Here is a 22,119-nt window from a genome sequence, read left to right on the forward strand (position 1 = left end):
GGGGTCTCCTAAGTCAGAAGTTGGATGCCAACCAGTGCATTTAAATTACGTGTCCTATGTGAGTTTGTCAAATGGCCTTTACCTCCCCAACATTTTTGATGACACTATTATAGAGTAGGGTAGAAACTTTCTTTGGATATTTTAAACCTAGTGTATGATAAATTTATTGAGTATTTTCTCTGCTATTATAAGAAAGCTTCCTATTCAGTTATCATATCATTCATGATTTCTGAGAATGTTACAATCTTCCCATCCATTGTTTCTTTGCCAAGTTCTCTGGTCTGTTTATCCTGCACTGTTTGAAAGCTGTGCGGTGTTCGGCACTGTATGACCAAGCTGGACTGCTGCACGCTGGAACTTTAGGGTGACACACCTCATGTATTATTAAACTGCTGTTAAAACTTATCTGTGTGATAACATGAAACTAGACTTTGTAGGACATTTCTCAAACTGATAGACAGTGAATGCAGAAAAGGATTTTTCTCAATTTTGTAAGCTAGAATAGCTGTACAGCTAGGAAAACTGTAAATACTGAAAATGCTGTATCAAACTATTTTAAAGGACAGATGTTGCTGCAAGTTCATATTAAGAACACACCAAATTGGTACTTGTAAATACTTAGCTGTAACTGCCTACATCAAGTGCAGGCTTTTTTTTTGTTGTTCTTTTACATTAACTGAGCTAGATTACGTTTTTCTTAATGTTTCTATAGATTCAAAATAGAGAAAGATGGGCAAGAGAAGAAGCAAGACCAAAGTTCTAGTATGTCTCATGGTGCTGATGGAAGATCCCAAGGAAAATCTCCGAATAGAAGCAAAACCACAGACAATTCTTTAATCCAAACTGAAAAGCAAAAGAGAATAGTTATCCAATTTAAAGCCAAAGAAATTAAACATGGAAGAAGTACACGCACTCCTGATGTAGTGCCTACTAGCAGGGAAAGATATAACAAAAGTCGTTTTGATGGAACAGAAGGAAAAAGACTCTGGCATAGCTTTGCAGTTCAGAGGGACAAGGCGATGAAGAAAAAGACAGAGAAAGTTGAACTCTGCAAACTAAAGTTAAAAGCAGAACAAACTATGTTGGAAAAATTGAAGTCATCTGCGTACGATTCACATGTACCACATAAAAAGGCAGGTGGATCAAAAAAACGGAGTGAAGATGTCAGAATTCCAAAAAAGCCATCTGACACCTCTACAGGGACTGTGCATGATGATAGGCCTTTCACTAAGAAGCCAAATATGTTATCTAGGACTTGGGAAGAAGAGTACGAAGAAGAATATAAGGAGTTTTCTAAGAAAAAATGGCATGGGAATAAACATACACCATCACACTATTCAGCTGAAACACCACAGCGATGGGACTCCTGTAAACGGAAAAAAGAGAATGCTGATTCCGATAAAGCTACTGGTAATTCAGGGACTGAAGAAAGGTACTTTGAAGCCACAGCATTATGTTTTAAGCAGGTAATGAGATCCTAGTTCTTTGTATTATGCAGGTAGATGTTTCAGGCTAGTTTCTGAGTGGCAGGCAGTTTTTATATAAGCAGACTGTCTTCTTACAGGTTTCAAACAGGATTTCATAGCTAACTAGATGGATTTTTTTTGATTCCAGTGTAAACCATGTTAAAATGTTTCTCTGCTCTGCTAAATGGTTAAACAAACTAGAAGGATAAAGGTCTTGCATATTAGGACTGTGTCTGCACGTATGCTTTCATAGCTTTACTTTGCTGCTGGGGGTGTGGAATACTTCAATTTAGGTATAAGTCAACAGAATTTTTTTTGAGCTGACATGGTTGTATTATTTTTTGAATGAATAAACCAAACCAATGAAAACTTGTCTGCCAAACAGGTGCTCGTTGCTGGCGAAGTGATGTCAGGAGAACTTGTAGATCTAGAACTAAATTTGTACGTTTCCTGCAGAACTTCACGTTTTGCTGTGATCAGTTTGTTTCTAAGCTCTAGCTTGTGTTTGGCTCTGCACCTCAACTTTATCTTGAGTGTGGTTACTTTTTTTTGTTGTTCTCGTTAACATGCCTAGCAACATGATTTCCGTTCATATTACAGTAGCACAATCATTTTGTGTGTACACAAAGATAGTAATTTTATACAGAATCACAGAACCGTTCAGGTTGGAAGGCACCTCTGGAGATCATCTAGTCCAGTCCCCTTGCTGAAGCAGGGTCAGCTAGAGAAGGTTGCCCAGGACTCTGTCCAGTCAGGTTTTGAATATCGCTAAGGATGGAGACTCCACAACCTCTCTGGGCAGCCTGTTCAAGCACCTTCACTGTAAAAAAGTGGGGTTTTTTGTGTTCAGATGGAATTTGCTGTGTTTCAGGTTGTGCCCGTTGCCTCTTGCCCTGGCACTGGGCACTGCTAAGAGTCTGATTCCATCTTCTTTACACCCTCCCATCAGATATTTATAAATACTGATGAGATTCCCCCTTCTCTTCTCCAGGCCAAACAGTCCCAGCTCTTTCAGCTTCTTGTATGACATGCCCCAGTCCTTTAATCATCTTTGTGACCCTTTGCTGTCTGTCATGTCTGTCTTGTTCTGGGAAGCACAGAGCAAGAATAACATAGCCACAAACCCACAAGAGATTGGAAAAATAGGTTTACTGCGTAAACCACTGTATTTATTTTAAAAGGAAGCCATCCTTCCAAGCCTTTTTGAAATTATATTGTAGATGCTTCATCATGGATATCGAAAATATATTTTATGTTACCTATTCAATTCACTTGGGAATATTCAGTGTTCTCTAAAAAGCGCTCTGAAAGACTGATAAATGTTCTACTTCCATTCCTACTTGTTTCTAGAATTTTGAGGTCCCGTGCACGTCTGACTCCTACCAAGAAGGTGAGGACATAAAGTCTGTCCAAAAGGTTAGTGATGTGCTTGTTTAACACTGAAGAGCTATATTCTGAAACTTTTGAAATAGGGATCACTTGTTCCTCGTTCTTCCTTGGTATTTTGTTTTGTTGGCTTTTTTTTTTTTTTTTTTTTAATTCTTCCTACAGAGCTTTGAAGTCTTTCCACCCCTTCAAGACAGTCAGAATCCAGAAACGGACCAAGAGGTTAGTAATGCTTTAATTTAACACGTCTAAGTTGCATTAAAAACTCATGGCACAAAGGTTGTGTAGCTGGACAATTCCATGACCTGTCCTAGTATTTTGCATTGTTGGCTTATGATCTACACTTCAAAAATGTGGAGCAATTTTTTCAAATAGTAAACAAACGTGCTAAAGTACTGCTAATCAGGAACTTTCTGAGATAGAAAGATTGCCTTTCTGTTATTCCCTGCAATGTAAGGGACCTTCATAGTTGCTTACATACTCTAGCTATCTCATTTGCCATCCTCTAACTTTCAAGTTGGAAGAGACATGTTTTTTTAAAGAAACATCTGTCAGGAAACTTGCAGTCTATGTAGCAAAAAATGGAACAAAGTTTTTGGGTACCAGGTAGAAAGGTCATAAACAAATCTTTCTAGGCCGTATTTTGGGCATCTTTTGTGGACATCTTATAGTGGAGGATGTGCAGAAGGTTCTCATGGCTTTACATTTACTGTACCAACTTAAAATTTGTCATGCTTCGTTTTTAGCCAGTTTTAACAATACAGTATTAACGTGAAAGTGTCTTTTTTGGGAACAATTCGTAAGTGATTACTTACAATTGATTTCATACGTGCAAATTTTTTTCATTGTAGATGCAGATAGTTGAAGATTTGCATGTTGCTCGTGTTCAGAAGAAGATGGCGCTGTCTGTAGTACAGACTTGTGGAGAACTTACAAGTATGGAAATAGATCTTCCAGAACAGGATTTAAATATTTCTGCTGGTATGTCATAATTTGATGGCTTGGGTATCCTCTTGCAACTAGTTTTTCCAGTCAGTTAATGGTCTGAGTAGAGAGTACACAACTGATTTTTTCACAACTTTTTTTGTTCTTTTTTTTTTTTTTTTTTTTTTTTTTCTCCCCTCCTTTTTTCCCCCCAGAGGCTTTTACTTCTGGTCTGAACATATTGGTGGTGATTGACACAAATATAATGATTAGTCACCTTGAGTTTGTCAGATCCCTGAAATCTGAGGACATACCAGGTATGTGAATACATGGTGATCAATAAGACATTTTAAGAAAAAACAGATGATGTAAGAACTTCAGGCTATGTGAAGAAAAACAAACCTGGGCTCCTTAAAAAGGCAGCAGGTTTCATATAGAAGCAGGAGGCTCATGCCTAAGAGGCTGATTCTATGAACCCAAATAGTCTGCCTCTTAAGGAAAATTCAGCTATGAAAGCAGAACCTGCTGTGCTTATACCTACATACCTACAGAGAATCACGGTCAACGTTCCCAGGAATGTGCATGAATTCTTAGAGGTAAATAAGTCTTACCTATTGTAAAACCAAACTTTTAAGCATTTAATTCATTACTAGTGGTGATGTTTTCTACTCTCTTTTTAGCACTTGTTTTCTAGAAATCTAAAAACATTTGAAATCTGATAAGCAGTCAGTCAGTGCTTTATTTCTCTCTTGGTAAAGGTCACAGAATTCACAAGATGTGTGAGCAATTTCTCAGGAATTCAGATTGCAGACCCTGGCTTTAATGTTTGGCTTCAGTATGCTGTGAAGCTCTTAGCGATTCGATGTTAGCAGGATTAGGACTGTGTGTGTCAGTTGTTGGTAGACATATTTGGAATCTATCAGAATACTTAGGGTGCTTTGATACTTTCAGCTAATGAACACATTTATTCCGGCCACCTGGAAAATAACTTTGTAAGGGCCTGAGTAATTTTCAAGAGTGTGTCAGACTTTATTTCTCTTTCCCATATTAGGAATGGTGTTGCATTGTGTACACTGGGATGCCTTTTTTAGAATATTGCAGCTTCCAATTTCTGGTCCTGCACCAGACCCATTATGCAAAAGGTTCAGAAGGTTTCTGATTCCTGACCTATTTATTACAAAGCAGGTGGATATTAATGTATTTTTTCAAAATTGTTTTCTTCTAATGTGAATGGGAAAGAAAACTGTTGAAATATTCGTCGTGGGTGGACCAACAGAACAGTCATTAAATTTCCGATTTACCATGTATTTCATATATAATAGTTTTGAAGTTCAAACCATACTTACAAATAAAACCATGGTCCAATATCTGTACTTCCTGTTCCTTGCTTAGGAATGCTGGTTGGCAATTAGCACAAACCATTGCTCCTTTTATGTGATGATTGTTTTTGCACAGTGATTGTTGTGGTCATCCAGTTTTTTTCAGCCTGTTCTTTCAGATGCTGTCACCTTGCTTTAACATCTTACAGTGTGTGTGTGTGATAGGATTTTAATTGCTGCAAATGTGTTTTACAACATCACTACATACTGTTGTCAAAGTATTCTGTTGATTGAAATTGTTTATTCCTTTTGTTTGCCTAATATTGTAATTTTTACGTGTGACCAATATAGTGCCAGTTTGAGATTAGATTAGAAAGAGGTAACTTGGCCTTTTTCAGTTGTTCATTTTCTAATGCTAGATACTCTTGAGCATGGAGTATGGAAACTACTTGCAAAAAAGAGAAGTGTGAGCTTACATAAATACGATGTTTGAATTCAAAGTTAACTGTAGTAGTTTGCATGGCTTTTGAAAATGCCTTTGTGTTTTTTTTTTTTTCTGTTTTTTTTTTTTTCTTTTTTCTTTTCTTTCCAGGGGTTGGCAGACTTGCGTTAATAATTCCTTGGGTCGTCCTACAAGAGCTGGACAACTTGAAGAAGGGAAAAATGTTGCAGCATGTTCGGGACAAAGCTATCCCTGCAGTCCAGTTCATCTACACGTGTCTCAAAAACCAAGATTCAAAATTGTGGGGGCAATCCATGCAGCTTGCTTCTCAAAAAATATGTAATATATGTGCAATCAATTTGTTTTGGGTACTTAATCCTTGCAGTTCACCTAGTGTGAACCTTAGCACTAAATTTTGAGTTTAGTACAGTCTTCACCCTGCAGTTTGCTGATTAAAATCAGCTAATAGCTTACAGCAGCCTTCAGAGCATATCCAAGACTATAGTATGCAAATACCTTATTCAGATTAGTGATTTGTTCACTATTGTTTTATCAATTGTTTCTTGCTTTTAGCTGCATCTGTTGGTAGGTGGGGGATTACTTAATGAAAATTCATCTAGTTACTACTTTTACCTGTGAGCTAAGGATATGTTGTGTGCTTTTGCTTTTGACTTGGTCATGACAAAATCTAACATACTCAAATTTGCATGTGGCTCACTTGACGTTTTCTGGCAAAACCATAGTGGTTTTGAGTGGAGTAGTACCTAAGAATTCAGAGCTCAGACTTGTCCTTAGTATACCCTTCTCTGTCCTCGTTTGGGGAGTATTCAATTTAAAAACAGTATTTCTTACGTTGAGTTACTACTGAACACGTCAGCACTGTCTTAACTAAATTTGCAGATGGCCTGAGTGACGAGAACAATGATGATCGTGTTTTACAATGTTGTCTCCAGTATCAGAACCTCTTTCCTCAAGCTGTTGTCATACTCTGCACGTGAGTTTCTGTGTGTTTTTAGGTCTCTTATGATGTGTAAGGTAGTCTCATGCCAAATACAGCATTTTCAAAGGATATATTAAAATGAAGAGCTGCTTCTGAAATAAGCTTTTTGAGGAGCATCACCCTCTTAAAACCTAGAGTAGAAGGAGAAAGTAGAAGTAGAAGAGCAAATTGTGCTTGACAAACCTGATCATCCTCTATGACAAAGTAGCCTGCTCGGTTGATGTGGGGTGAGCAGTGGACATTGTCTACCTGGATTTCTCCAAGGCTTTCAATACGGTTTCCCACCACCGCCTCCTGGAGAAACTGATGTGTTATGGTTTAGCCAAGTGGCCTGTGCAGCGGGTGGGGAACTGACTGACAGGCCGCACCCAGAGGGTGGTGGTAAATAGCTCCTTTTCAAACGGGCAACCTGTCACAAGTGGGGTCGCCCAGGGATCGATATTGGGCCCAATGCTGTTTAATATCTTCATAAATGATCTGGATGATGGGATCAAGTGTGCCCTGATGAAGTTTGCCAATGATACCAAACTCAGCGGGGAAGTGGACACTTCGGACGGGAGAGCCACCCTGCAGGAAGACCTGGATAAGCTGCAAGAGTGGGCTAACAAGAACCTTAGGAAGTTCAACAAAGATAAATATAAGGTCCTGCACCTGGGAAAACATAATCCAGGAGTGCAGCACAGGCTGGGATCTACCAAGCTCTGGTAGCTGGGGAGCAGCTCTGTGGAAAGGCGCCTGGGGGTCCTGGTGGACAACAAGCTCAATATGAGGGAACAGCGTGCTGCTCTGGCAAAGAAAGCCAACAGGATGTGGGGTTGCATCAACAAGGGCATCACCAGCAGAGATAAAGAAGTCATTATCCCTCTCTATTCAGCACTTGTCATGCAACACCTGGAATACTGTGTTCCGTTTTGGTCTCCAGTATACAAAAAAGATGTGGACAGGCTGGAGGGGGTCCAGAGAAGGGCCACAAAGATGATCAAAGGACTGTGAAGCCTGCCTTATAAGGAAAGGCTGAGAGAGCTGCGTTTGTTCAGCCTTGAGAAAAGGCGGCTTAGGGGAGACCTTACCACTACGTTCTAGTATTTAAAGGGTGGCTACAAAGAAGATGGAGACTCTCTTGTTACAAGGAGTCATGTGGAATAGATGAGGGGTAATGGGTACAAGTTACTCCTGGGGATATTCCAATTGGACACAAGAGGAAAATTTTTCACAATGAGAACAATCAAGCCACTGGAATAATCTCCCCAGGGAAATGGTGGATTCTCCCACACTGGACACTTTTTAAGATTCGGCTGGACAGGGTGCTGGGCCATCTTGTCTAGACTGTGATTTTGCCAAGAAAGGTTGGACCAGATGATCCTTGAGGTCCCTTCCAACCTGGTATTCTATGATTCTGTGATGATATAGTAAAACACAAAGACTGTAGACATAATCACCTTCATGTGCTTGAGGCCTAAAGTAGAATTAAGTTTATTCAATGTTCAATTTAAAAACTTTTTAAAGCATAGCTTTCTCAGACTTTATTCTGATTTCTCATAAAAAATATTATTGGAGTTACAAAATCGAAAGATCTACTTGTATTAATGACTGAGATCCAGTGAGAGACACTGTTTCTGCCCACCTGGTTGGGGACAGTGATAAACATTGGCAAGGGTTAATTTTAGAAAGAGAGAAGATGGAGATAAATTTGCCTCTGGTTTGGGGAGAGTGATGGGCACTGAAGGTTACTCTTAGAGAAGATGGAGATAGATTTGCCTCTACTCATATTCTGTGAGGATAACAGCTGACTTTTGAGTATTGATTCTCAATGTGATACAAATCACATGAAGCTAGTTGTTAAAGGGCTAATATTCCTTGACAGGTACTGTAAACAGCTTGCTGTGGTCTTTGCTAAAACCTGCATAGTTTCAATAAGTTGGGTTAAGACCTAGGTTTCAGTTTGTTTGTGCAAGGTGACGTGTGTGGATTGGGTTGCTGCTGAAAATACTATTTCAATCGCAGTATTGGTAGGGCTATTAATAATGATTTTGGGTTTCTCTGAGTAAAGAACAGGAGGTGACGTCCGAAGTGCTTTTCATCTGAAAATCCCTTTATCCTTTATCCTTATAAGCAATGGAAATTTTTGAGAAAGTACTAGGATCCAACTTGGTACTGCCTCTTTATAGTAGTTCTGCTGGAGCAGTGTAGGGCAGCATTTGAGACAACAATTTGGCCAGTAGAACAGCAAAAAAAGGTGTCAAAAATGAGGATTTGTTGTAGCAATCAAATAAGATATTACTGTCTTAGAATCATTGCCTTGTTTGCATTCTAAGATGATAGTAACTAGGCATCATTGCTGTGGTATTTATGGCTGTTTTTTTCTTAAGGCAAACCTAGAGCCTGAAACATTTTCCAGTATGTTTGTTTTTTTTTCAAAATAGCTGCTTTAGTTAATTTTCTGGTTTAATTTTTTGAACTGTTTCTAATTGCTTGAGAAAGAAAACTTCATATATAATGAAGCTCCCAAAGAAGCTTACTGAAGGCAATTTTTTCAGTGTGTTGCTTTTATTACTTACTATGTAATAATGTCAGTTTTATGTCAACAATTAATTCTCTTTTCCTAGGGATGATAAAAATTTATGTAATAAAGCCATTGTGAGTGAGGTCAAGGCATTCTGCAAAGCTGATTTGGTTACTGCTCTACAGAATCTGAATGTAAACATGCACCAGAGCTGTGTTGAGCTGCAACAGTCAAAATGTGGTATGTTTGTTTAATGTGCATGTATCCGTATGTTGGTTTTTGAGAGACGTAATAATCAGTGTAGGAGAGGGAGAACAGTTTCTACTGTAACTTCAGTTTTCAGATACTTTGAATCCTTAGGAATGCTTTTTGTTTGGGGCAGATTTTTTTATTTTCAAAGGTAAATCGTTTTCTGGAAGTTTGAGACCTTTATTAAAACATCTGTCTCTTAGAGTTCTAGGAAATTAAAATATGATGTAGTTTTGTTTTATAGAAAACACACAGCATGAATTTCCTGTGTTTATAGTAATCTAAAAGGTGTCCTGAACATTTTAGGACTGAAAAGAGGTTTTTCCAGTTGAGCCAGTTTGGCTCCTGTTCTTAGTAGTTGCAAAATTCAGTATGCTAAGATCACTCCTTACGTTTTATGCTAATACCTTTACCTGCATCCTAAACAGTAGAACTTGATTCCTGAGTTGCCTGTTCATTTTTCCAAAGATAAAAATACAGCTTACAGTATTAAGAAGTGATCTTCTTAATACTTGCTGATAACCCCACTGGCTGTATATGATCTAAGTTATTTAAGGAAAAAAGAAATGTGGAGTAAGGTCACAAATGAATAATGCTCTGGGGAAATTAATCTTCTTGGTTAGTAGCTTGTAATTAAAAATACCCACAGTACAAGTGGGTATACCTAGAAATACTTGAAACCTAATTAGATGTAGCCTATCTGCTTTATAACATAAAGTGCAGTCTGTCTTTATTTATGGGGACAAGTTATTTATGTACTATCAACATAACTTAGATAAGAAAAGGTACTTATTGCAACTGTTTCTATATCATTGGTTTGACAGATACAGAATTCAAGAAAACAGAAAGAGGTGATGCTAGTCTCACTGCCCGATTCCCAAATATACTTCCAGACCTTGAAAAGAACTTAGGAGAAGCTTTATCTTGTATTTTGGAGACTGAAATGAAAATTGCATTTGGAAACCTATGGATGGAGGTGGTTTCTTATATCATCTTGCTTGATAATTTCATGTATTAAGAGCTTCAAATGTCCTTGGTATTTTAATGATATTAGTACCTGTGCTAAGCCAAACAGCTAAGTCATCTAGTTCACTAACATAACAGTTCACTGACAGTGAACAGTTCAGCGTTCAGTTTTACTATTTCATTTTATAACAAGATTATTCTATTTGACCAGTAATGACTGTGCAGTATTTTAGTAGTCTTTTAATAATATGGTAACAGAGATGCTGGCTGTTCAGCGTGAATTTTCAGAACTATCTTCACTGGTTGCATTAAATTTCTATTTCAGTTTTTCTAGTATAGTTAAATCACTGCATTGTAACTATGTCCTTCAAGAAATTATTCCATCACGTTTTATATAATATTGAGGCACTGTTGTTGCAGGCACTTCTTCCCCATCAGAACAGATGTTTTTAGGTACCGTGTGGATAAAATTGTTCACAGCTAAATTGGTTGCAGTGCCGATACAGAATTATAAGGGTGTTACCGAGACCCTCCAAACACTCTTTCAAAAGTATTGTTAACAGAAAATAAATACTCATGTACAAGGCACTTTGAAATTATGCATGCTTGGGTTTAGGTTCTATTTTATAGCTGGTAGGGGTTAGTTAGAAGTTTAAATTTATTGCAGATAAGCTTCTGTGGCTTTGAAAAAAAAAAATTCTTTGCATAGGATGACTGTTGTTCCACAAGATAGAGCTTTGATTAGCTGTTAAGCTTTTAGGCACTTTGGATTAACTTAGTTGATTTCTGTTAACATCTTTTCAAACTCTGGTTTCACTTGGTAGTAATTAATTTTATTGCAATTACTTCATGTATGTATAGTCACAGCTAGGAAAAGTGTTTATTTTTGCTTTTTAACAATACTAGAAAATCAAAGGCCTATTTACTGTTGTTCTGGCTTTTGTACACAAGTAACACATGAAATCACTATAAGAGATAACTCAAGAGTATTTGGAATGTTTGAGAAAAGGGGAACCAAAAATCATGAAAATGTTGAAAGATTATTATTGTACTCTGAACAATTCTATGTGAGCATCTCTGTTTAACCCATGATGCTATTGAATCAAATCTTTCTTAATAGATAAACTTGTTAAATCTGAATATAGCCTTATTTCTGAGGAGTCATTGAAATTCTACTTCAGCAAGCACAAATCATAACATTATTGAAAAACAGAGCAGTTGTGAAATGTATAGGAATATGTCTACATGAAAATCAGCCTTCGAATTTATAACATATTATCTTTCAGATACTGTATCTGAAGCCACCGTGGACATTAGGAAACTTGCTGAAGTGTTATAAAAAACACTGGATGGCTGTTTTTGGTTATGTTGTGCCAAGGAGTTTACTTTCAACCATTGAATGTCTCTATAAACACCTTTGTACAGGTAAGAATCTCTGAGAATGTTAATTGTAAGCTTGTAAAAAACCTCACTCTTCTGGTTTTAGTAGTTACAGAAGTAGATACTTTGAAAAGGCATATACTCTCTATGTTTAAATAATAGTGTTCCATCCTTTTTTGCCTTTTTTTCAATTTAAGATTATCCAAATGGAGCCATACCTTGGACAGTCTTATCTACTTGTATTGATCCAGAGTTTATTCCTCAGATGGGTAACAAAATCCCAACACTGTTTTTGGAGCCTTAAAGCCAGAATTGAACTGAAATTGATGAGCTATGAATTACATTAAAAAAAGAAAGCTTGTGGCAAGATCAAGTCTGTCCAGGCTCTGGTCCCAGATGGTCTAAATATCACCTGCAAAAATCACCAAAATGATTTCTGAAATGTTATTTTTGTTTGTTTTTTTTGTAATTCAGTATTTTGCTGGCTTTTTCTACTTTTTATACAAAGACAGTAAAAGCAAATGTGTGGACACTATCAGGCATGTAAGAATTTATTTCACACATCTCTATGTACCTGCAAAAATCAGGGGAAAAACATTTAATGAATATATATATTAATGGTCACCGAGGTCTCTGAACTATTTTTAAAAAGCAAATAATCTTTCTCTCTCCTTTGCCACCGTGTTACGTGTGGCCAAATGATCTGCATTTCGCCAAATAACTTACGGAGGAGTAAAGACTACTTAATGTGATAGATCAGGGCAGGGAGGTTTGTTTTCAAAAAAAGCCAGCAAAAAAAAACCCCAACCCCCTTTCATTTATTTAAAGATGTCTTTAAGTTTGATTTTAACAGATAGACCTCTTTTGGGATATTGCTGTTCTGCAGTTGATTCTCTTGCCAGATCCTGGGATAAATTTGGAAGACTTGGTTAAGAAGTAAGAAATCTTAACCTTGCACACGTTTTTCTTGAAACTTTAATTTAATGCTTCTGAACCATTTTTAAGGCTTTCTATGTGCTTCAGTTAATCCAGATATTTGATTATTAAATTTGTCTCCTAAGATTGATAACTCCTAACATCTAATATTTTTTTTTTTCCTATTTCCTGTATTACTGTCTAAATATCAGGTAAAACAGTTGACTCCTCAACAGCAGGTATCTTGCTCCAGGAATCCAAAAAATTACTCCATGCTTTCAGTTCAAGGTCAAACTATAACGGTGTACTTCCCCAGGCTTATGCTGAAGTCAATAAGCTATACCAAACACTTACAGAGGTAAGAAGAGCTTTAGTATTCGTTTACCTAACAACTTCTTGAAGTTGCTCCATGTTCATATTACAAACTTGGCTTATATTTCTAAATTGTTCCCATAATTTCAACAAATTACTGCAGGAAATGTTGTGGCTAGAGTGTTTTCAAAATTAATAGACCCCAAATTTAACTTTTATTTTCATGTAGCAAATATCTGCCTTTATGTATATGCTTGGTAGACTTACCCCCCCCGCCCCCAATATAAATGTGTTAGTATTGGGCGGTGACTGAAAAACGGTCTTTAGTTGCTTTCAGGAAAAATGTCTTAGTTTTCTATTGTATTTGTAGCTGATGGAAAAGGGCCTTAAAGATTAATCTTAAAACTGTTGTTTCTACGTCTGACGTTGATCCAATACTACTATTCCTAGGTGTGTTATTTCAGCTTTCATTGTCTTGGTAGCTCTGGTGCTACACATGAAGAAAGGACTCGCTTGTATCATGTGCTTTGTGATAGTTAATGGGTGTCCTGATACCTTTTGTGTTCTGAGAAGTATGTCTTTACTTCCAGCTCATCTCTGAGTCTCTGTGGAAGAAATTTCAGTGTCTTGGTTTGTGGTACTGTTAGTTCCATATGTAATGGCATAAAACAGGGAATAAGGAGCATGGATGACTTGAAATATTTCTATGTATGGCAAAGAATACAGATCAGAATATCTGTAAAAAGTCCTTTTGAGTTTTGGAGAAAGCTGAAGGGGAAAGGAAGAAGGCGGCAGTCAAGGAGAGGAAGGATGATCTGGGGAGTCTTGTTTGTCTACTGTGCTGTGACTTCTGTGTGTATTGCAGTCAGCCACTTTAGTCCGCACTTCTGTGAACGGTGCTGACATAGGAAATATATCTGAAAACTTTTTTCCTGCTCTCCTTGTCCTGACAGGTGTTTAACTTTACAAAGAACTGCCCTTATACAGACTAGGTTGTGCCAGATCCGTTTCAGATTAACCTGGACAAATTTTCTGAACCATTTTACCAAATGAGTAGATGAGTACTTTGTGCTGCTGCAGAGGAAAATGTGCCGTCAGTCGTGGGATAGGGAGTAAGAGTAAGAAGCAGTTCTTATTTATACCAGCTTACTATGCCTGGGAAGCTTTGGCACAGGGTTTCCCTTTGCTTCCATTTCCCATCTGTAGAAATACCAATATATACATATAGAAGAAAGACTTGGTGAAAGACTGAGAGATGCTTTAGATGCAGGGACTGTAATAAAGATGGTTATGAATAGAAGAGATCTGCCTTGGTTTTTTTTGAGCATTGCTTTAAAAAAAAAAGTAGAAGTGTTCAAGTTTTCTTAAGTTAGGAACCAAATACACTCATCATTTGTTTGCTAAACTGTTTTATAAGGTGAGGTCAGACAGTGAGCAGGATTTATCAGAAGACATCATGGTTCTTTCAGAAAATGCTGTATGTGAAAAAATGGAAGCAATGACACCAAATCTTCAAAACTGCGAGGAAAAAAAGTCACATTCAAGCTTTCATGTAGCTCAAGAAAACAGGCACCAGGAAATCTGGTCAGTCCTCGAAGCTGTATGGAATACAATCAACTTGTACAGGTACAGTATGCTAAAGAAATTCAGAACTTCTACATAACCTTACATAATTTTCAAAGAAACACACTTTAGAAATTGCTTTTTTTTCCTATTTTAGAGAAGAAGCTATTAGTAATTAAACAAAATTGACAAAAAAAAAAAAATCACACAACTTGTCACAGAAAGAAGTTGGGAGCATACAAGTTGTTATGTGGATGCAGTCAGTGATCTGTCTAATGTGCTGCTCTTTTTCTGCTCAGTGGCTGAAATAAGTTGCCTTAGAGAACGGTGTTGAAACCCCTGTAAGAGCCACAAATGTGAGACATCTGAAAAGTCTGCTTAAAAATCACTGAAATGCCATCCTTTTGGATGCTATCACAAAATCTAAATAGATACCATTTTCTTTTTGTAGTCTTAATCTGAAATCTTTTCAAAGGAGGGACACTGAGTTACGTCAAGCACAAAGGAACTCCATTTTTGGTGGTCTGTTAAGGTCTCACTAATAAAGAGTGATAATAACTCTACCATTGCCATTTCCACACTAGCATTAGAACCTACTAAAGAGCTGCACTAGTGTAAGTCTTCTGGGCTTACACCAGTGCAAATTCAGCTGAATTGAAACTGGTCAGGAGATGGCGTGGTGTGGTGCTCACGTCAGCTGAGGATCTGTTCCAGAGAACAGTCTCTTAACAGTTCTCTTTACTGGGATGGTAATCGTGAATTTGAAGGTTTCATACAGGCATCAAAGAAAAACTCTTTCAAGTGTACCACTTTATAATGAAAATGCAACTAAACTGTTGGCTCTTGCCGCCTGTTAAGGACTGTGCTGTGAAAAGAGGGTAAAATTTTAGAATCAAAGATCACTTCACACTCTTCTTGCTCATGTCAAGAAAATACTACTTATCTCACACCTGTGAGGATAATTCTTCATGAGTGCACTGCAGCTCGTTGTCCCAACACAACCATTGCAGGGAAGGTGTCAAGCCTGGACAAAATGGAGAATGAAGCTGCTTGGAAAATTAATGGAAAGCACTTTACTTTGCTTCTCTAACCTAACAGTTCTCTTCTAAGAGAGGCTTACTCAGGTGTACTCAGGTTGTGCATGAAGAGACTGTTTCATTCTCAAGTGAAGTTTAATGATAAATCTATTTAAGTCAAAGATAAAATACTGTTATAGAATACAGTTACCAAGGAAAATTTTAAACAGAGAACTACAATTGTAGGGCATGGTCTTTCTACTAGTTATTCTAAGAATATTTTAGATAACATGGTTTTACTATAAATTTACATTTGACCTTGTTGGTTTTTTTTTTTTAATAGTCAAAATACAATACATACAATAGATACTGGGTTTCTCTGAATTTTGAGGATTTTTATTAACTGCTTTCAATGTCTCTTCTTTCTTTCATTTTACTATTAGTATTGAAATTTTCCAAAAGTTGGACCCCAATGCAGTAACTTTGACAGCAAAGTCTTCGTTTGAAGAAGCTTTTTTAGGTCTGCAGAAACTGTTGGCAGCTGTGAATGATATCCGTGAAGGAATTAGTAGGTAAGTATTTAAGCTAGTCATAAAAGCTAGTGATAATAACAGTTGCTTAAAGTCATAAAAGTCACTGAAATCTTTTCATCCCAAATTACAATTTATTATGTGTGCTTAGTTATGTGATTTTAAGTAAAAATCTTGATATCAAGGCTACCTAGAGCCTTTTCTTGGTAGCGAAAGAATAAGAAACTGTTGCAGACATTCAGATCTCTTGTAGTGAATTTTCTCTTTTATGACTTGGGACTTGTTTTCCAGTATTTGATGATGAGCCACCCGCCTCTGCTCAGTGTAACCAAAGCTATGACATGATTAACTAATATATTAGCTCTGATGGCAACAACTTTGAATAATTCAAAACATTTGGTTTTCAAATGTGAGGCCCACTCGCATTGGGGCAAATTTCCAATATGGTGAAGGACATAAAGTTTTGGGACTTCACTGTTTCCAATTCTAGAGTATTATTCATGAGTCAAAACCTATATTGCAGCAGTAGCGATAACAAACAATCAGCTGGACTCTCAGTTTAGGAAGGATGATATTTTCCCTGTCTTCCTTCTTTTTTAAAGAGTGCAGAATAATAAAAATGAAGCTCTGGAAAGAATAAGGTATCTCCTGTGTAGTCTTAGCTTAGTCCTTTTTTTTTTTTTTTTTTTTTTAATAGCAATGAAGTTTATTCACTGGCAGGGCCAGCTACAGAAGAATGCTTTACATGTTACTCTTAAAATTGTGGAATTTCTCAGTTTCCCATTGACTTTAAAGAGTGTTTGTAGGAACTGCTTTGTAATTGTGGTTGAAGTTCCAGTTGCAGGCCGTGAATCTGAGTGGCTGGAGCTGTTTGATTTGGGAAAACCGCACCACTTTGCACGCTTTTTTTGCATAGTAACAGTGCAAGTAGGTTAGAAAACTGTGGAATAGATGCATCCAAATGATTGGGCTTGCCCTGTACATCAACAATCTGCCTTTTAAGTAAATGTTGAGGTATATTACATTTCTACTGTAGACTCTTACAGCTTTGTTGGGAATTATCTAATAAGCATATAATTTTTTTCAAGAAGTGTTCTTTCTATCATTCTATCATAGTAATGAGCTTTTAAACTTGCATTATCAGTACTTAGCAGTGTCCGTTATAATCTTTGCTGAAGGATCACAGTCCTTATGCTATAGTTATCACAACAGTCCTGCCAAGTATGGATGTATGGTTATCCCAGTTGTAAAGTGTGAGGTCTGACCTGTCAAGGCACTTCAAAAGTCTGAGGCAGGGGTCTGGAGCTCTGTCACCTGGAACTTGAGCTAGTTTTCATCTGTAACTGCTACAGTATTTTTTTTTTTTTTTTTTCCCCAGTAAAAGTTGTGATAGAATCATGCAAACATTTGCTTCGCTTTTCTCCACACCCAAATAAGTTTTCATTGCATTTTTTCCATTATGGTCAAAATAATATTACTTTAATTAAAATGTTTCAGTAAAATACATATTTTGTAAGTCCCAAGCAAGCATCAAGGTACGCTCATGTGAAGTAGTGTGTTCGCATGAGCATAAAAGGCCATTGCTGCATCGGTAGTATTACAGCCCAAGTTATAGGTTAGATTTTTTTCTGTACAGCACACTAATAATGGGACAAATCCATTCAGAGAATTGTTGTCTTTCTTTTGAAGATAAATGGTCTAAATATTATGCAAGTAGAAACAGAAAAATATGGGTAGAGATGTGAGCTAGAATAGCTTGGTGGTAATTGATTCATTTTTGTTGCTGATTGTTTCGTTTAGTGTTCCCAATTGAGATTAGATTTTAGTAGTGGCAATGTCAGTTTTTTCTTTAAAGAAATTGTTTTAATAAAGCAGGCTACTGCTAAACTTGGTTCTTTTCATTCCAGTGCTAAAGTTCTTGAAAGAAATCCTGTGGTATCAGTTTACGTATGTGGTGGATGAGATTTAATGGGAATATGGTGCTTCAAGGTCGTTATTTCTGTGTTAGAGGAGTGTTTCATTAAAACTTCATGTGGCTATGACAAAACACATTTTTTATTTCTTTTAGTGAAAGCTACTTATATCTCATATTTCCTGTTACGGGAGAGCTCTGTAAAAATAAAAAGGTCTAACATTATACCAGGGAAATGTATTTTACAAAAGATCTGCTTTCTTGACTAGAGCCATTAGAGTATCTGGAGCAAAGATAAACAGGATTCTGTTATTTGACTTTATTTGAAATGGAGAGGCTATTTTCTGTTCCACATGATTACCGTCACACTGAATAAAATTTATGAAATGGCTTTAAAAATTCCTTTCATACTTTTTAAAATTTTCTTTTCTACCACTAAACTGATATACATTATTTATGCATCCAGGATTATTCTCGGAGTGCAGTAATTTTCTTGCGAGGTTGCATTTGGAAATGCCTGCTCTGAGTTTGTTCTGCAGATTTGCAGTGGGGGGCATCGTGGAGCAAGAAATTCAGAGAGACTGTAACACGTAATCTTCTGGTTTAGTCTTGAGTGTAGGTACTTAAGTTAGTTTGAGACTTCTGAGTAGGTTTTCCAAAGAGTCAGAAGCCATATTTATGAATCCTTGTAGGTTTATATATATTACATAGTATTAAAACAAAAAGTCTGAAGTTTTCAGAAGCGAGAGGGAAGCTTATTTTGCCTAGGTTGCTCAGCCTTTCTAAAACTGAACTTAGAGTATGTTTATTTTTCTTGATTTTTTGAAAAAAAATTCCTTTCAGTGACTTGTAGTTAATCTAATGGTGTGACTGCAGAAAATGAGGCCTCTGGAGAAAAAGTAGTGAAACAGTTCTAGCTTGAATATTTGGAAGTAATACAGCTTTTCGTGATAAAATACAAGTGTTTTCTGTGTTACCTTCTGTTCCTTGCTGTCCAGAACAAAGAAGAAACTGTCTTGTGAAAGTTTAGACGTTTTACAAATAAGTTATATTGAAAGTTCAACTGCATTAAAAGTTTAGATTTTCAAATTGTTAAAAACAATTAGAAAAGCACAATCACACTTCTTGAGATAAATGTGTGTAATGATACCCTTCCTCATAAAGAAAATACTACACTAGTGGCACTACAACAACTAGGTAGACTTGATGACCAGAATGTGTTTATGACAAATACAGTTATTAAAAAAGGGGGGGGAGACGAGCTGCTTCATAGAAGAGGTCTTATGAACAGCTTTTTGCATCTTACCCTATTTTTGTAACTTCCGTCATATCATACAGATTTTTAATTTTATCTTTGCTTCTTCCTCTAACAGCATTGGTAGCAGAATGGTATTTATACTGCAAAATACTGCGTGCCCTAAACGTTTTACAGTACTTCAGCTCTACAATGAAGACAGTAACTAGTATGGTTAGCAACTGTTGATAACCTACCTGCCTCTTTTGGCAGCAGGAATGTATTTAAACAAGTATATGTTAGTTGTCTCATCAAATACAGCTGATCCTTGCAGCCATTGTTGTATCAGTGTATTCTTGAGATTTACTCACTTAAAAAGTGAGCATGGAATACTTTTGACAGCAGAGGGTATTATATGTGTTGATGTATAGTACATTGATTAGCAATGAACAAAGATTATTAAACCCCTGAAATTTATACTTCAAGTCAAATTGTAAAACCATGCCATGCTTTTAAATAATTTTGGATTGAATAATATTTCTGACTGTTTTCAGTGATGGTTTACACTCGTATTTGTGTTGTGTATTATTTGGGTTGGGTATTACTTGGAACCAGTTAACTAGGGGACCTAATTTAAGGTCTCTTAAATTAAATCTTTAAAATAAATTAAAATAATTATCTTCAAAAATCTTTAAAATAATTTCTTGGTTTTCAAGTAGCTCTTTGAGGCAACAGAAGTATTTCTACAACTCGGGGTTCTCAAGTATGTGCCAAATTTGTCATCACTTGTAGAAATTCTTCCACTGATTCTGCTGGAAGACGTTTGGGCCCTTCCTCTTTGGAGAGAGGAGAGGTTTAAGTACTTATCACAGATAATTAACTCTTACAGATCTTGTTCTAAGTAGTGCAGAATTCCTTGCAAGGTATCGCTGCTGGGGGGGTATATATACTTAAGATATATTTGACTCTATACTTAAGTTACATCATAACTTCTCTCCACTTGCTGCGTGCAGGATGTGTTTCTCTTTTAACCTGTTGAAGTTAACGTGTGCACCAATACCAGCAGAAGATTGGAAGTGCTTGTAGGTTTTCATGACCAGTCATCTGAAACGTATTTTGTGTCTTGTTGCTGTTTAACTCTTCCCATTAACGTGCTTATTGGAATACTGGATACAGATAGCTTTCTTACCCTTTCAAAGGCTTCAGCAGCAGCATTTAACTGTATCTATAGGGGTTTACATTAGCCAACGGTTTCCCCTGGTTGAACATAACTTCTGATTCAAAGCTTTATTTGCACCCTTAGGGAATTTTACATGTCTTCGTGTTTCCTGCGCAAGTTACTTTTAAATAAGAAATCCTTGTTAAGAGAAAAGAAAAAGAATGTTTAGTCTTTGGTGAATTGATATAGTTATTTCTAGTTTGATTTTTTTCATCTGCTCACTAAGAAATAATTGTTTTGTTCGCATGCCAACTTTAAAATCACTCACAATTTACAGCATCTACTCTTAGATACAATACCTATAAATATTTATACCAATATAGTATAGTATATACTAATATACCTATAAATATACTAATATATAAATATAAATATTTATACTATACTATAAATATAAATATTTATACTAATATATCTATACTAATATAGTCAGCTGTAAAAATATTTATCTGTTACTTTTACTGCAGTAAGAAACCTGAATGCTGCTTTTCTAATATATTATCTAAATGGAATTTCTCTAAAATTCCCAATGATTTTGTTTGTTTGGAAAGCACTGATTTAGGTGAGGACTTCATAAACATTTGTAAATTAAAAATATAATTTTTAAGATCGTCTCAGTAGTGGAGCAAAGCGTTACTGTATCAGAACTGATCACTGAATTGAATGTTTTGGGATTAACTCCATGGAGCATTTTGACCACACATAGTCAGATTGGCACAGCTGAGAGCAGGATTATGGTTGAATGAGCTGTAAGGCATCTTGCGGAGAGGCGTTGTATGTAGAAATGTCACTCCCCAGGGGTCAGCAGTAACACAGAAACATCCCCTTGGTTACTAAGAAAAAGACCACTTTACATCAGTAATAGCATATCTGAAGTTCATCTTTCTGTAGTATTGTATCCTTTAGTTTAATTGTCATGTCTGATATAGTTGAAAATGTGCAGTATGTGACAAAAGGTTTCCTCCTAATTGTAGTGTTTCCTTTCCTACATGGATTCTTTGCCATCTCCTATTACATTTGAACTTAACCTACTGCCTTCTCTGCTGCCAGGGTCCAAATTGGTCCTTTACCCTTCTGCCTATTTTAATGAGAGCTGTAAGAAATTAGAAAGTTTCAAGACCTCTGCCTCTGTCAAATACCGCTGAAATTGGCCAGGGCTTAACAAGGAGCAGGGCAGAGGTGATGCTGTGGCAGCTGCTTAAGCCTTGTTGCACTTAAGCCAGTCTAAAAAGCAGGAAAGTTTGAATAAATGAGTTAGTGTTGTAAAAGCCATAGTTTTTTTTCTGACTTTGTAAAGCTAGGGAATAGGCATTTAGACAAAGCGGCCCCAGGATCTGACATCTGAAGTACTTCCACAATAGAAGAAAGCATGAGCTTGACTTTATTTTGGGGAAAATACCCTTAATTTCCCAATAGGTCGATACTGAACAAAACTCTGGCATGTTTTGATGATTGTAACACCAGTTTGAGTCCCTTATTGCAGTGCAGTGTAATGAGGAATTGTTGATAAGCTGCATAGAGGTTTTGTTTTTCCATTTTTCATCTTATTTGCTTCCCTGATCTTCTGACAGTGGGGTTAAATGGGGCTTTTAGTGGGTTAAGTTGACTTTTATATAATTGTCATATGCCTTTTTGATTAACTGCACAGATTTATTGAATTGGTTAATGCGTTATGACAGTCTTACCAGTCTTATACCACAGGCGATTATATAGAACTGTTGAAGGGGAATGGCTCAGTGTGGCAAATACTGAGGTACAGAGGTTTGGCCAGATTTGAGACGTG

General features: G+C 36.7%; 1 protein-coding gene across 7 annotated transcripts in view; it reads left to right on the plus strand.

Annotated features, from left to right (window-relative positions):
* The window catches only part of SWT1 (SWT1 RNA endoribonuclease homolog), a 40,594-nt gene that overhangs the window by 5,484 nt on the left and 12,991 nt on the right, over positions 1-22,119 (plus strand). For all 7 annotated transcript variants that reach the window (XR_014228151.1, XR_014228152.1, XR_014228153.1 and 4 more), the window contains 13 exons: positions 713-1,466; positions 2,817-2,882; positions 3,018-3,074; positions 3,704-3,833; positions 3,992-4,093; positions 5,688-5,876; positions 6,438-6,531; positions 9,144-9,280; positions 10,114-10,265; positions 11,542-11,680; positions 12,763-12,908; positions 14,280-14,488; positions 15,885-16,013. Coding sequence is in view for 1 of the 7 variants with exons in the window: in XM_082311665.1 (XP_082167791.1) it covers positions 713-1,466; positions 2,817-2,882; positions 3,018-3,074; positions 3,704-3,833; positions 3,992-4,093; positions 5,688-5,876; positions 6,438-6,531; positions 9,144-9,280; positions 10,114-10,265; positions 11,542-11,680; positions 12,763-12,908; positions 14,280-14,488; positions 15,885-16,013 (2,304 nt within the window). In the remaining 6 variants the exon portion in view is untranslated. The remainder of the gene's footprint in view (positions 1-712; positions 1,467-2,816; positions 2,883-3,017; positions 3,075-3,703; positions 3,834-3,991; positions 4,094-5,687; positions 5,877-6,437; positions 6,532-9,143; positions 9,281-10,113; positions 10,266-11,541; positions 11,681-12,762; positions 12,909-14,279; positions 14,489-15,884; positions 16,014-22,119) is intronic.

The sequence above is a fragment of the Platalea leucorodia genome (genome assembly GCF_965183815.1).
Source record: "Platalea leucorodia genome assembly, chromosome: 5".
Lineage (NCBI taxonomy): Eukaryota > Metazoa > Chordata > Aves > Pelecaniformes > Threskiornithidae > Platalea > Platalea leucorodia.